This window comes from Silene latifolia, chromosome Y (assembly GCF_048544455.1).
Source record: "Silene latifolia isolate original U9 population chromosome Y, ASM4854445v1, whole genome shotgun sequence".
In the NCBI taxonomy this organism is placed as follows: Eukaryota; Viridiplantae; Streptophyta; class Magnoliopsida; order Caryophyllales; family Caryophyllaceae; genus Silene; species Silene latifolia.
In genome coordinates this window covers 420130395-420146297 of record NC_133538.1, presented here as the reverse complement: position 1 = coordinate 420146297, position 15903 = coordinate 420130395, and the positions used below count along the sequence as shown (strand labels likewise).

General features: G+C 45.9%; 1 protein-coding gene across 1 annotated transcript; it reads left to right on the top strand.

The window, feature by feature from the left end:
- The first annotated feature begins 13039 nt into the window (after window positions 1-13039).
- On the top strand, window positions 13040-14065 carry LOC141632434 (uncharacterized). The gene has a single exon (XM_074444980.1). The coding sequence runs from the start codon at window positions 13040-13042 to the stop codon at window positions 14063-14065; it is 1026 nt and encodes a 341-aa protein (XP_074301081.1).
- Window positions 14066-15903: the final 1838 nt, after the last annotated feature.

Below are 15903 nucleotides of genomic sequence, written 5' to 3'. Positions count from 1 at the left end.
AATTGGAAAAATTCAAAATTATAATTGTCGTAAAAACTGAGTTACACTCGTAAAACGCAAAGTATATTGTAAACTTGCTTCAAATTTTCAAATTTCAAAATAAAATTCGTTAAACCGCTTTTTTTGTTGTTAAAGTTACACTTTTTTCCGTTGAAATTACACTTTTAAAACAGTGAAAGTGTCATAACATTTGTATAAAGTTTCAGTCAAAAAAAAAAAAATTGTGCTCAAAAAATTTTTTGTGTATAATAATCCATTAGTGAATGTATAATTAAAGCTAGAGAGAGAAAGTGGATTAATTAGTGTATAGGAAACTAATTAGTGTTAAGTGTGTTTTGTTGCTTTCAATCTCAACCATCCTTAGTGGAAGATCTAAGGGATGTAGAGATGACTTATGGACTCAAATATTTAGGTGGACTCATAAGAACTTGACTCTATATATATATATATATATATATATATATATATATATATATATATATATATATATATATATATATATATATATATATATATATATATATATATATATATATGCGGGATCTCGTGAGTTTGGTTATTATGGTGAGTTGTGAGTTTGTGTGCTCACAAATCTCAGCCATTGAATAAAGTAGAAATATACGGCTGAGATGAAAATAAAACTTGCGTCTTCCTGAGTCTCTCTTCACTCTCTTATGTTTACTCCTCTCTTCTCCATAAACCTAACTCCCTGTAAAAAAAATCCCCAAAAATTTTTCAGATTTCAACAATGGCGATCTAATTTTATAAACCTAACTTTCATATTTCCCCAAAAAAAATCCCCAAATCATTATCACCACTAAAATCAGAAACAAACGTGGAATCGATCTCAAACTCTCCTTTACTGGTGTCGACTGCATCCGCCTAAAGTGACTCGCCTTGACGCCATGGAGAAGAGGAGACGGAGTTAATGACAACATACTTCCCAAGCGGCTTCCGTCCCTCGTCGACCTCCGATCGCTCTCACGCCAGAGATTTAGCCGAAAAATCGAGTATTGATGAAGAATAATCGAGACTTGGAGTTTGATTGATGAAGAATAATCGAGATCTCGGCGGCAGTGGCAACTGAAATTTCGAATAAAGAATGGGAAGTGAAATTTCGAATTATGTGGAATAATCAATCGTCGGTGGTCACCGGATCTAAATAGCGGGGAGCATGAAGACAAGATCTAAATATTTAGCTTTCGCTAACAGCACCGACAGCGCAAGATTGGTCACCGGAGATGCATCATCGTTTGAGACAGTCGCCGGTGATGCATCATTCATTGATGGGATGATGATGAATGTGCGTTTTAGGTAAGATTGATAGCGGGGTTGTATATATTGGTTGTTTCTTTTGCTGAAGCATCAAGTTTATATCGATATACAACCCACATTCTGAAAGAGAACATTAGTCATTATACGGTTTTTTTGCTTTAGGCATTGAAGAAAGGGATAAAGCAGGATTCAAATTGTATAGTAGTAGAGTCAAGATATCTGGTTGCTGCACAATTTACAGCTGAGATTTGTATATTACTGATATGCACTTGTGCAGTAAAGATCCTTTCACATTTGATATAACTTTCTTGAACCTGTTACTTTGTTAGTGATTGAAAAGTAAGATAATCCGAAGGACATCATTATAATCGTAAAGGAAAGTAAAATAACAACAACTTAACAATTTTTGGGATGGATAGCTGGTTGCTGCAAATTTGTAGCTGAGATTTGTAAATTACTGATAAAGTTGGTCACAAGCTTTTGATACTAAAAATGGCATATACACTCCTAAAAATCAAAGTGACACCGGAATAAAATCACAATAATAACAGCACAATAACACGTGGTAAAAAAAAAGAAAAAAAAATCAAGGTCGTAAAAAGAATCAAAGTGGCACCGGAATAACAGCACAATAACATGCGGTAAAAAAAGAGTAAACAAATCAAAGTAGTAAAAAAAATCAAAGTAGTAAAAAAAATAAAAGTGACACCGGAATAACATCACAATAACAGTAGAATAACATCACAATAACACCAGAATAACAGCACAATAACATGCGGTAAAAAACAGAGAAAAAAATCAAAGTAGTAAAAAAAAATTAAAGTAGTAAAAATATCAAAGTGACACCGAAATAACATCACAATAACAGCAGAATAATAGTAGAACAACAGCACGATAACACGTGGTAAAAAAAAAGAAAAAAAAATCAAGGTCGTAAAAAAATTCACAGTAACAGCAGAATAACATCACAATAACAGTGGAATAACATGTGGTAAAAAAAAAAAAGAGAAAAAAAATCAAAGTCGTAAAAAAATCAAATTAGCAGCAGAATAACATCACAATAACAGCGGATTAACAATAACAGCACAATGACATGTGGTAAAAAAACGAGGAGAAAAATCAAAGTCGTAAAAAAAAGCACAATAATAGCATAATAACACGAGGTAAAAAAAATAAGAGTAAAAAAAATTTCAATTAAAAAAAATCCGGTACAAAAAGAAAAAGAAAAAAAGGTAACATAATGAGTAAATTAAAGAAAAACATAAGAGAAAAAAAAAATCAAAGTGGTAAAAAAAGCATAATAACACGAGGTAAAAAAAAACAAAAGAAAAAAAAATTAAATAAAAAAAAAAGTAACATTAGAAAAAAGAGAAAATAAGTAAATGACAGTGGTTTTATATGACATGTAAGATTAGATCTTGACGGCCATTCATCTCTAATATAATCTAGTGGTTGGGATTTCAAAGCCCAAAACTCACAACTCACCATAAGAAACCAAACTCACAAGATCCTATCTCTCTCTCTCTCTCTATATATATATATATATATATATATATATATATATATAAGAGTCGGGATCCGGTGAGAACTCCTAAATATTTGAGAATTGAGGACTACTGAATAAAATATCACAGGTTCTTCAATACAATATCACGGAAAAGTTGACCTTTGCCAAAAAAAAAAATTAAAAAAAAAATACAATTTTTTTTTTTTGCACAGGCGTTTTTTTTCCTGATATTTTATCGAATAACCTATGATATTGTATTGAAGAACCTCTGATATTGTAACGAAATCCTCAATCCTCAAAAAGATAGTGTATCCTCACATGATCCCATTCCTATATATATATATATATATATATATATTGATGGGGCATATTCTGCACCGCTGACCAAGTCAACATATTGAGCAAGGTCAAAGATGTCCACAGCAAGTCAACTTAGACAGCCTAGCCGATGCCGCCCATCGGCTCTGCCACCGGGTCCCGGCATGACAACCCGCCGGTAGGGACACATATCCGCGTACTTATATCCAAGACCCCTCGGCGGCGGGTCACCGGCGCGCCACGGCCACCCATAGGTCCCTCGGCCGAGGGGTAGATCAGTCTTTCCACCTGTTAGCCACCTGGCCACTTGGCCACTACGTGACAAAAGGTGAAGTCTATAAATACTCCTCAACTTTCATTGAGGAAAGGATCCAATCCAGAAATATACAACTTGACCTAAATACACTATTCATCTGGTATAATCTTCCTTATCTCTCTACAATATATTCCTAGCCAATTAGCATACAACTTATACCTCTAAGTTTACTGACTTGGGCGTCGGAGTGGGTACGCTTGGCACAAAGCCAAGCCCTCAGTTCGTTCATTGTTGCAGGAGAGGCCGAGAGGAACGATTAAGACCAAGGGAGAATCCAACTCAAGACATCATTCTACAAGCCACGGGTGGTAACGATACTTGCTCTGGAATTACACCCGGAACAATTGGCGCCGTCTGTGGGGAAAGACACTAGAAGCTAGTCACATTCATTCCCAAACAAAAAAAAAAAAACAACAAAAACCCACCCAAAAAGCTAAGAAGATGTCAAAAGAACAAGAGGTGTTCGTAACCGACGAGCCCCTCCACCCAGATGATACCTTCAACAATTCTGGAGTCATACAGCCCTCCGCCGGCGGAGTAATCCAACCGGAGTTCGGGATGCCAATAACACCAGATGCGACGCTGCCCGCCAACCAAGTCACCCTCATGGGACATGTGGTCGACGTGGCATTGCTAAAGCAAATCCTGGACCTCATCGGTAGGACGTCGGCTCACACTGTCACACCGACAAGAGCGGCGGGACCCGTCCAGAGACCGGGGGCCCTTAACGTGACTCCAAGAGACTTGAACGGAGCACTGGAAGAGGTTGGCCCTGTTGAAACACCGGAGGAGCCCAGAATGCTAGTGATGGACATAAGTCCCGACCGTACTCGCGGGGGGACAGCGTCACCGCAGCAGCCACGAGGCCCACTCCGGAGGAATGAAAGAAGTCCGACCCATCAGAGTCGGAGAAGAAGAAGCCCGACTCGCCAGAGTCAGGGAAGAAGTCCCTCCCGCTACGAGGAGAGGAGTCGGGCTAGGAATGCGAGGAGCCGATCGCCACGTGTCGTCCGGCATGTGATCGACACGCCCCTCGGCGCCTACGTCCTAGAAGTCCAGGTGCCAACTAAGCTCAAGTTGCCACCCATATCATACAAAGGGGAGGGTGATCCAGCCGACCACGCTGAGGCTTTCGAGTCTCACATGTCAGTATGGGAGCAGCCCGATGAAGTATGGTGCCGAGTTTTCCCAACAACATTGCATGGGATGGCTCAAAGTTGGTACAAGGGGCTCCCAGACGGCTCGGTGTACTACTACGCCGACCTAAGGGACGCCTTTCTAGCCCAGTACTCTTGCAACAAGAGAAGGGCCGTGGAGACATCGGACCTCCTAACTATCAAACAGGAAGGGGGCGAGTCTCTACGAAGCTACATGAAGAGGTTCGACGGAAAGGTCCAACAGATTCGGGAGATTAATCCCGAACTGGCGGCCTTCGCGGCGATGAAAGGCCTCCCAAGGGGAGATTTGAAAAATGAGCTCATCAAGTGCGGAGGCCGGGCTTGATGCCGCCAGGAAGAAGGCTGACCAAGCCATCAAGGTAGAAGACTATCACAAGACATGGCTAGGCCCGAGCGAGGCCGAGCACTCGAAAAGAAGAGCGCCGGGAGGACAACCCGCATGAAAGACGCAGTGACAACAACGGGTCACGGTCCGAAGAAAGACGCCGAGACAATAATAGGTCACGGCCGACAAATCTGCCGGGAAACGGGACTCGGCGGGCGCCGGTGGAGTTCGGGAACGTACCACCGAGAGGCGGTATAACGATAAAACCCCTCTCGTCGTATCGGCCCGCCGAAGTCTTCGCCCGAGCAAAAGCGAGGGCCGAAGTGGGAGATACCCCAAAACCAAAAAGTGACGGTGACACGAGCCGATCGTGAGTACCACGGCCACACCGCCATCTAACCAACGATCACGAAGCATCTCGAAGAATGCCATTGAAAGAGCCGATCCGGAAGGGGAGCCTCGACAAGTACGTTGCCAAAAGCCAAAAGACCGACGCCGGCAGTTCAGAGAAGAAATCCGTCTTCGAACGGATAGGAGTGATCCACGTTGTCATCGGGGGCCACGAGAACGGAGGGTCCGCTCATGGGTACAAACGACACCTGAACGAGCTCTATCAGGCCATCAACTTTGTGCCCAACACAGCCACCCCCTCTTCCAACATCCCCGACATAAGCGTCGGAAGAAAGGACTACGAGGGAGTCATCGCTCCTCACGCCGACCCACTTGTAGTCAATTTGGACATATCCAACCACCTGGTCAAAAGGTGCCGATTGACACACAGCGCATACACGAATGTCATGTTCGGGAGTGCTTCCTCGGCCTCGGCACGAAGGTCAAGGACTTAAGCCCTGCACCAACCCGCTATACGATTTCTCGGGGCGGATGGTACCACGGGATCGGTCGGACTCCGTAACGTTCGGTGAAAGGAACGCGGCCAAGAATGTCCTAGCCGAGTTCGTGGTCATTGACGGCTCATCCGCCTACAACGTTCTCATAGGCCGCGTCACTCTGAGCGAGGCCGACGCAAGTGATGTCCATCGGCCCTAACATTGATGTACGTCTCGGACCGGGGAAGCGCATAAGCTCGTCTCCAAAGACGAGAATGACGAGGTGGTGAACGCCCGGATAGCTGCCGGAGGATGCAACATGCAATCCCTTAAGGTGGCAAAGAAATCGGAAAAAGGGAAAGGTCTCGTCCTTACAACGGAGAGCGACCTCATGGATGTAACTAGCGGCTAATCGGGAGGTACGCCTTCAACGGGCCATTAGGGACGCGGAAAGTCTCGGGAATACTCCATGTAACGTCGGAGGTGTCCAAAAGCAGTATGGGCACCCCGACGCATGTTTTTACCTAAATGAAAAATCATCCAAGTCTTCCATCAGAATGTACGCTCTTCCCATAGTCACTAGGAAGGAGCAGACGCCGCTCACTTTGTCATACCGACAAGAGCGGCAGCCTTTATCGAGCAACGACGCCGGCTCACTTTGTCATACCGACAAGAGCGGCGAGTCACTATCGAAGCGGATGTCGACTTCTTCCGGTCACACCGACAAGAGCGCAGTCTCTATGAAGAAACAGGCACCGTCGTTGTCACTCCAAGTAGTAGACGCCACGGCAGATCACCCCAAGAGGTGTGACGCCGTCGCAGTCACTCCAAGTAGTAGACGCCACGGGAGTCTCCTTCAAGAAACAGGCACCGTCGCAGACACTCCAAGTAGTAGACGCCACGGCGATCACCCCAAGAGGTGTGACGGCGTCGCGATCACTCCAAGTAGTAGACGCCACGGGAGTCTCCTTCAAGAAACAGGCACCGTCGCAGTCACTCCAAGTAGTAGACGCCACGGCAGTCACCCCAAGAGGTGTGACGCCGTCGCAGTCACTCCAAGTAGTAGACGCCACGGGAGTCTCCTTCAAGAAACAGGCACCGTCGCAGTCACTCCAAGCGTAGACGCCACGGCGAGCCACCCCAAGAGGTGTGACGCCGTCGCGATCACTCCAAGTAGTAGACGCCACGGGAGTCTCCTTCAAGAAACAGTCACCGTCGCAGTCACTCCAAGTAGTAGACGCCACGGCGATCACCCCAAGAGGTGTGACGCCATTGCGATACTCCAAGTAGTAGACGCCACGGGAGTCTCCTTCAAGAACAGCACCGTCGCAGTCACTCCAAGTAGTAGACGCCACGGCAGTCACCCCAAGAGGTGTGACGCCGTCGCAGTCACTCCAAGTAGTAGACGCCACGGGAGTCTCCTTCAAGAAACAGGCACCGTCGCAGTCACTCCAAGTAGTAGACGCCACGGCGGCGGGACGACGGCTCACACTTGTCATACCGACAAGAGCGGCATGCACCCTAAGGAAGCGGAGACAACTGCGACGGTTATAACCAGCGGTTGATACTCGGTTGAAACGATCAAGATGCCTTGGAAGAGTTAACACAATTGAGACACGCACTCTAGATCGCTCGGCTCAAGCCGAGGCGGGAACATAAGAGATACTCAATTAATAACGGAAAGAGACAACCCGGACAAAGACGGAGACGCTAAAAGGACAGTCGAAGCTCGAATACTAGCACAAGGAAAAGAAGTGAAGTAAAAACGAACTCTTATTAAATATATTCAACGAATCACAAGAAATTACAAGGATAAGCCAAAAGACAAAAAGTTACAAATGCTATCTCCCTATGTCCGTTGTTGCTCGCCATCGGCGGGCGGGCACTTTCTTCGATGGGTACCCCGGCGGCTCCTTAGCGACCTCGGCTTGGCGGCCTCGGCTTTAGCCTCGGCGGCCTCGGCCGCCTTTGCCCGCTTGGCTTCCTCTTGGGCCTCCTTAGCCTTCTCGGCAAGAGCGCCTTCTCGGCCGCCTCCTTCTCTGCCTTCGCCCTCACCGCCTCTTTAGCCTTCTCCGCCACGGCTTGCTCCTTGGCTTCGAGCTTGTCATCAAGCAGCTTGTCATATCTGTCCCACGGAAAGGAACCATCAAGAGGGAAGAGCTCCTCAATCACTTCCCTAGCAGCTCCTTCGGCTAAATCCGAATTCAAAGACACATGTTAGGGAGCATGACGGTTTGGAGCATCTCAATGTCCTTATCCTTTTGCCTAATGACGGCATCTCTGATCCGAACCACCTCCGCCTGGGCCTTAAACAGGTCCCTGGATTCATTCCTCTGCTTGAGGTAGAGGTCGGCGTGCCTCTGAACAAGTGTACACTTCCCCAGCAGCTTAGCAGCTTCGGCTGCCGCAGCCTCGGCCTTGGATCTCTCAGCAAGGACCTCCTTTTCAACGTCCTGCCTAAGTTTTCTTTCAGCCAAGAGCGCCCTCTCAGCATCCCCCCTGAGCCTCTGCTCGTTGAGAAGATCCTGCTTTGCCTTCACGGCCACCTTCTTAATGGCATTAAGCTCAAAAGCGGATTGAGCCAAGGCCTTCTCCTGCTCTACGATACGAGCACCGGTAAGACCGTTCCACCTCTTGACTCCTTGATAAGCTCCGTGCCTTCATCTATGAGCTGGGAGAAGGAAACCTTCTGGGATGAGGAAACAGTGGTGACATTTTGATCACCGGCCTGTGGCTGAGAGAGGGAAACCTTCTGGGATGAAGGGACAGTGGTGACATTTTGATCACCGGCCTGCAGATGGGGGAGGAGAACCTTCTGGGATAGAGAGTTCACGGTGACGTGTTGATCACCAGCCCGCACAGAACTCCCCTCCACTTGCTGCCCAACAGGAGCGGCGGACGACTGCGGACGATCTACAAAATTTAAAGCAAGCATAAGTATCGACATACGCAGACGTGTTGAACCGGCTAAATCTGAAGCCACAGAAAGAACAATACCGTGCTTGGCCTTCTTGGCCGAAACGCGCGTCTCCTCGTCAGCAGCAGAATCAACGGTCGCGGTATAGGCCGTCTGCTTTCTTTTACGGACAAGGGGCGAGCCCTCCTCTTCGTCGGAGTCATCCCCGTTGGAGATACAAATGATCTCCACCGTCTCCTTCTGAACAAGGGGGATGGAAGGCGGGCGGTGTCGACGCCACCACCGCCGAGGACTTCGTTTTGCGCGTATGGCGCGGCACGTTACTAACAACCTTCGCCTGGGTCTCCACCGCACTCAAGCTTTTCAGCCGCTGCTCTATGAGATCAGTTGGCGACCTCCTGCGGTCATTGGGGAGAGCTTTGGGATGTAAGCTAGCAACGGTTTTATCTTTGTTCAGTCCCATTCTCCGGAGGATATCCTCAGACAGGTCCGGTCCAAAATGGCCTGCGAAGGAAACGAAGCAAGAGTTAAGTAGAAGAAATAAATCAAAGTTCAAAGACACAACGAGAACGGTGATGGGCCTCACACCGACCCCACTCACCCTGCGCTAGGGCCGGTATGAGGCCGACATGGCAAAGCGGCTCATCCTGGAGAATGATCTGCGTTGGAGGAATCCATCTTTTCGGCGACCCACCCTTGTCTACCTCAAAAAGCCGCATTGCCGGACCTCTCGTCCTCGAGAGAAGAACCCTGCAAAGCATCCATTTTGAGTTTCTTCCAGGAGACCCATCGTCATGCTCCGCCTTAGTCTCACACCGCAAGTTAACTTGATCTTTGGAAGGAGCGAGGGGAAGCGGATAGTCGTTCGGCACCTTAACGTACACCCACCGACCCCCGCCACCCTTGCAAGAGGAAAGTTTGTCGTGACGGTGACATAACCCTTCTCCGTGTGCACGCTGAACCACCGCGCGCGGCCAGAGAATGACGGCCAGTGGAGGTAGTGAAGTCGGCGAAATAAGTTCACCGTTGGGGCCTCCCCTTGAAAAGACAAAGCCGGACAAACCCGATTATGGTCCTCATGGCCAACGGGTGCAATTGGGCAACGGCAACGTTCATGGCCTTAAGGATGGCCACAACATACCCATTCAGCGGAAACCGGAGCCCAAACTCCAAATGTCGCATATATACGCCGGTGTGGCCCGGTGGAGGGCAAAGACACGACTGACCCTCCTCGGGATAACGATTTCGTAGCCCTCACCGAAGAAGAAATGTTTCTCGAAAAATACCTCACCGGAACAGCGGGCTAACTTATGGGTCCAAGTACGGTAAGAGACGGACTTTACAAGCGAGGCCGTGATCCATAACGTACTTCCTCACGTTATTAGGACGAGCCTCCTCAACATCGTCACCAAAATCTTCTGCATCATCATCGACATCAGAATCATCCTCCCATTCCTCCAGAATTCGAGGATCGACTTCGGGAGAAGGGGACCTACGGCCGACTTACTAGGCCCGGCATCAATGAAGACATGTTTACAATGAACTTACAAAATTAAAAATTGGAAAGTTTGTTTGTTTACCTTGAAGAAAACGCTCACGGAGTAACAACTCAGAAATTAGAAGACAAAGAAACCCTTGGGAGTTTAGAGAGAAGGAAAAATTTTGAAGAATGAAATTGGTGGCCAATTTCACGGAGCAACCGCCTATTTATAGGGAAAAGCCCATGAAGCAAGACCAATCGAGAATGACCCATGAAGCGTCAACCAATCGGCGTGCGGACACGTGTCGGACATGCAACCACGGGATGTCAATCGTTGCAACAATTGTGTCAATCAATGCAACAGTGACCAAACGTCTTCAACACGCCTATTCAAATCTCTCCGCCTATTCACCTTCCTCAACAAATTCCCAAGCATCCGTTCTCTCCGTGGCAACATAATCAACCAAGCTAGACACCGCCGGCCTGGGGGCAATCAAAAATAACCGGCGATATCAACCTCGGTCTCGGCCGGCGTCCCTTTCTTTTCCACATCGGATGCCCAATACACATCCATGTGGAGGGGGGATATGGTACGGCCTAAGAAAGACTAGGCAGAAGCGAGAAGAAGCCGCCGCGGAAGAAGCCGATGCGGGAAAATTTTCTACAAACTACTTGCGCAGAATATACGCTCGTACGTACATTGAAGCCCATACCACGGCATAGACTACGGCGGGGGCAAATTGATGGGGCATATTCGCACCGCCGACCAAGTCAACATATTGAGCAAGGTCAAAGATGTCCACAAAGAAGTCAACTTAGACGACCTAGCCGATGCCGCCCATCGGCTCACGCACACCGGGTCCGGCATGACAACCCGCCGGCCGGGACACATATCCGCGTACTCATATCCAAGACCCCTCGGCGGCGGGTCACCAGCGCCCGCCGGCCAGCCATAGGTCCTTCGGCCGAGGGGTAGATCGGTCTTTCCACCCGTTAGCCACACTGGCCACTTGGCCACTACGTGACAAAAGGTGAAGTCTATAAATACTCCTCAACCTTCATTGAGGAAAGGATCCAATCCAGAAATATACAACTTGACCTAAATACACTATTCATCTGGTATAATCTTCCTTATCTCTCTACAATATATTCCTAGCCAATTAGCATACAACTTATACCTCTAAGTTTACTGACTTGGGCGTCGGAGTGGGTACGCTTGGCACAAAGCCAAGCCCTCAGTTCGTTCATTGTTGCAGGAGAGGCCGAGAGGAACGATTAAGACCAAGGGAGAATCCAACTCAAGACATCATTCTACAAGCCACGGGTGGTAACGATACTTGCTCGGAATTACACGGAACATATATATATATATATATATATATATATATATATATATATATATATATATATATATATATATATATATATATATATATATATATATATATATATATATATATCAATATCAATATCAATATCAATATCAATATCAATTAATCAATCAATCAATATCTATCTATCTATCTACTCCCTCTTATTCACTATATTCTTCTCTATTTCCTTATTCGGATTATTCTGGTATTCTTCCATATTTCCTTTTTTGGGTTGATTTGTGTGGTCCAAATTAAATTGCATTGGGGTAGTGTTTTTTGTGTGATCCAAATTCACTTTCTTATTTCTTGTGCAAAAAGAAAAGGGGAAGAATATAGTGAATAGGAGGGAGTATGTTATTAAAGAAAGCTTTTTTCGAGAGTTTTTAGAGACTCCAACTTTAACAAACTACCAAATTCTTTTATGAAAAGATTTTACTTAAACTAAATAATAGATAATATTAAGATAAAAGTTAGTAAGAGTTTCAATCTAAGAGAATAATTGGCATGTTGCATGTACAGTATAAAACAACTTTCAAGCGTCCAATTCTAGCCTATGCTTCATATTTCTTATGTAGTTCCCTACTTTGATAGGATTAACTTTTTCTTTATGCTTATTGTTAGAGTAAAGTATTTGATACTGTATTATGATATCATGTATGCATATATACCTAATATTGAGATTCTTGCGTTCTAACTTCTAATTGATGAATTTTTGTAGTTTTTTTAGGTGTACAATATACAATAATATTATGTAATATTACTGCATATGGTTTCATCATCATTATTATTTTTCATTACAGGAAACACAAATATGACAATCAAAAGGCTTCTTACAAGGGAGTAGATCGGAACAAAGATTGACACTTGCCTTCGACCGAGAAGTATGCGGTTAAGTGGTTTCTATTAGAATATGCAATATTCTTTGTATCACATGTATAATATAGTTTCCTATTATTGTTTATACGTTTCCTTAATCATAGGATTGTTAACCTTTGACCACCTAATTGTTAGCCTAGGATCTCGGTTGATTGACAGCTAACTTAGGTAATCCTTGTATTATATATACTGTACATGTAACTCAATAATATTTCAAGGGATTGAAATCTTTTATGGTATCAGCTACCTTCACGATCCTCTACACTCTTCCGCCTTCATCCCCTCTCTGTTCATCCTCACTTCTTCACAATGACAAACGGCACCTCTAAATCCACACCATATCATCCCGCCTATTCCGTCTCATATATCAAAAACTTTGTCCAGATTACGCTCGAGAACGAAAATGTTCATTACGCATCGTGGGCCGAGCTTTTTCTCAACTCCGCTCGCGCTTTCAATGTGATTGATCATATCGATCCTCCCAAGGACGCCCCATCAACAAGGATGCACAATGGGATCGACTCGATGCCATTGTGAAACAATAGATTTATAGCACTATCTCTCTTGATCTCCTCCATACCATCCTTGAACCCAAAGCCACCGCCAAAAGCGCCTGGGATCGACTGCGGGACATTTTCAATGATAACATGAATTCTCGAGCAGTCATGTTGGAGCAGCAATTTACCAACATCCACATGGACAACTACCCCAATGTGTCGTCCTACTGTCAAGCTCTAAAAATGATCGCTGATCAACTTGCTAATGTCGGGGCTCCGGTCTCCGAAACTCGACTTGTTCTTCAACTCATTACCCACGTCTCTGACGCGTACAGTGGGATCGCGACAATCATCCAACAAAGTGATCCTCTCCCCCCCTTTTACAAGGCTAGATCGATGCTCAACTTAGAAGAAAGCCGTCGTGCCACAACCTCCCCTGTCTCCCCTTCTGCCTCTGACTCCGCTCTTCTCTCCTCTCAATCTGACGCCTCGGTTAAGACCAACAACAGGTCTGCCTCCGCCGCTCCCAAGGGTGGTAATTCGTCTTACTCGAACAAAAGCAAGGGTGGGCGCAACAACCGTAGCAACTATCGTGGCAAAAACAACGGAGGTGGCAATTACAAGCAGCATAATGGCCGTCATGGACAACATCAACATGGACAATCGAACAATCCTACCACCTGGACATGGGTCCCTGTTTCTCCCTGGCAGCAGCAAGGGTGGCCCACGCCACCATGTCCGTACCCTAATGCAGGCTGGGCTCCACCCACCAACTCTCGTGGCGCAGGCATTCTTGGACCTCGGCCCCAACATGCCTTCCTTGCTCAGCCTCCCACTGTTGGGCCATCGCAAGGAGTCCTTGTTCCCACTGATCTCGCCGCGGTGATGCAGTCGCTTAACATACAACAGCCGGATGACAACTATTATATGGATACGGGAGCATCGTCGCACATGACATCCAATCACGGTAACCTCTCTTCTTATTCTTATTTGAGCAGTCCTCGTCATATTGTTGTCGGTAATGGTAATTTGATTCCCATAGTTGGTTATGGCGCTGCATCCCTTCCCCCTCCTCATAATTCCCTTTTGTTAAAAAATGTTCTTCATGTCCCTGCCATAATCAAAAATTTGGTTTCAGTCCGTAAATTTACCACCGATAATAATGTCTCCTGTTGAATTTGACCCTTTCGGTTTTACTGTGAAGGATCTCAAGACGGGGATGCCGATTATGAGAAGCTCTAGCACGGGCGACCTTTACCCATTACTTCCGTCCAAATCTGCCGTGACCTCTGCCCCTCACGCCTTCTCTGCCATTTCATCTTCTACTTGGCACGAGCGCCTAGGCCATCCGGGCTCTACTATTTTTAATTCACTTTGCAACAATAAGACTATTTCTTGTCGTCCCATTCGTTCATCGTCTGTCTGTCAGTTGTGTCAATTAGGAAAACATGTTAAGTTACCATTTTATTCCTCTTTATCGAATACTGTTTCTCCATTTGATATTATACACACAGACTTATGGACTTCTCCCGTCTTAAGCACTATGGGTCACCGTTACTATTTATTATTTCTCGACGACTTCACCAATTTCTTATGGACATTTCCCATTATCAATAAGTCTAATGTTTATGACATCTTCACCACGTTTCATAATATGGTTAAAACTCAATTCCATCTACCAATTAAAACACTACAATGCGATAATGGCCGGGAATATGACAACTCTCCCTTTCATAAATTCTTTGCTAGTCAGGGTATGCTTTTTCGTTTTTCTTGCCCACACACATCTCCCCAAAATGGTAAGGCCGAGAGGAAAATCCGTACTATAAACAATATTGTCCGTACCCTCCTTATTCACGCTCACATGCCCCCGTCCATGTGGCACCATGCCCTAGCTATGGCCACTTATTTACACAATATTTTACCTAGCAAGGCGAACAAATACAATTCACCCACCTCGAGTCTTTACCACAGGCTACCGTCCTATGCCTCCCTCCGCACCTTCGGGTGCCTTTGTTACCCACATACCCCTCCTTCCACCATTCACAAACTCGCACCCCGTGCTACCCCGTGCGTCTTTCTCGGCTACCCGTCTAACCATCGCGGTTACAAGTGCTACGACTTGAAAACCCGAAAGGTCATTATTGCGAGACATGTGACATTCGATGAATCGGTTTTTCCCTTTGCCACTCAAGACAAAATACCTTACTCATCCTATCAATTCCTTAACTCAGACCCTACACCTTATATGGCTCAACAAATACATAATTCCAAAACTCCTACCCCTACACCAGACGACAACCAAACTCCTCCTAGCTCACCCATACACTCTTCCCCTGACCACACCGTCGAAACTTCCCCTACCGTACCAACCCCTACGTCGTCTGCCTCCACCACGGCCCCCACAACGCCCCAATCCCCACCCGACCAACCCTCTCCTCAAATGACAACACGTGCTCAGCACGGGATTTTTAAACCTAAGCCAGTTTTTTATTTATGTACCACTACAACCATCTCACCCGTACCCAAAAATCCTATCGATGCTCTTAATGATCCTCACTGGAATCATGCCATGAAAGACGAATATGACGCGCTCATTAAGAATAAGACTTGGGTTCTTGTGCCTCGTCCTCCTAACGTCAATATAACTCGTTGTTTGTGGTTGTTTAAACATAAATTTAAAGCTAACGGTGATTTGGAGCGATACATAGCTCGTCTTGTTGTCAATGGCAGGTCTCAACAGGTTGGGGTCGATTGCGATGAAACTTTTAGCCCTGTGGTCAAACCCGTGACTATCCGTACCGTCCTCAGTCTTGCCGTGTCTAAACAATGGCCCATTCATCAGCTTGATGTAAAAAATGCATTCTTACATGGTCATCAAGCCGAGACGGTATATATGCATCAACCACCCGGTTTTCGAGACCGCTCTCACCCTGATCATGTGTGCCTTCTCAAAAAGTCCCTATACGGTCTCAAACAAGCGCCTCGCGCATGGTACCAAAGATTTGCATCCT

What these genes read in the sequence shown, in the direction of transcription:
- LOC141632434 (XM_074444980.1), top strand. Translation starts at nt 13,040, where the DNA reads ATGAATTCTCGAGCAGTCATGTTGGAGCAGCAATTTACCAACATCCAC.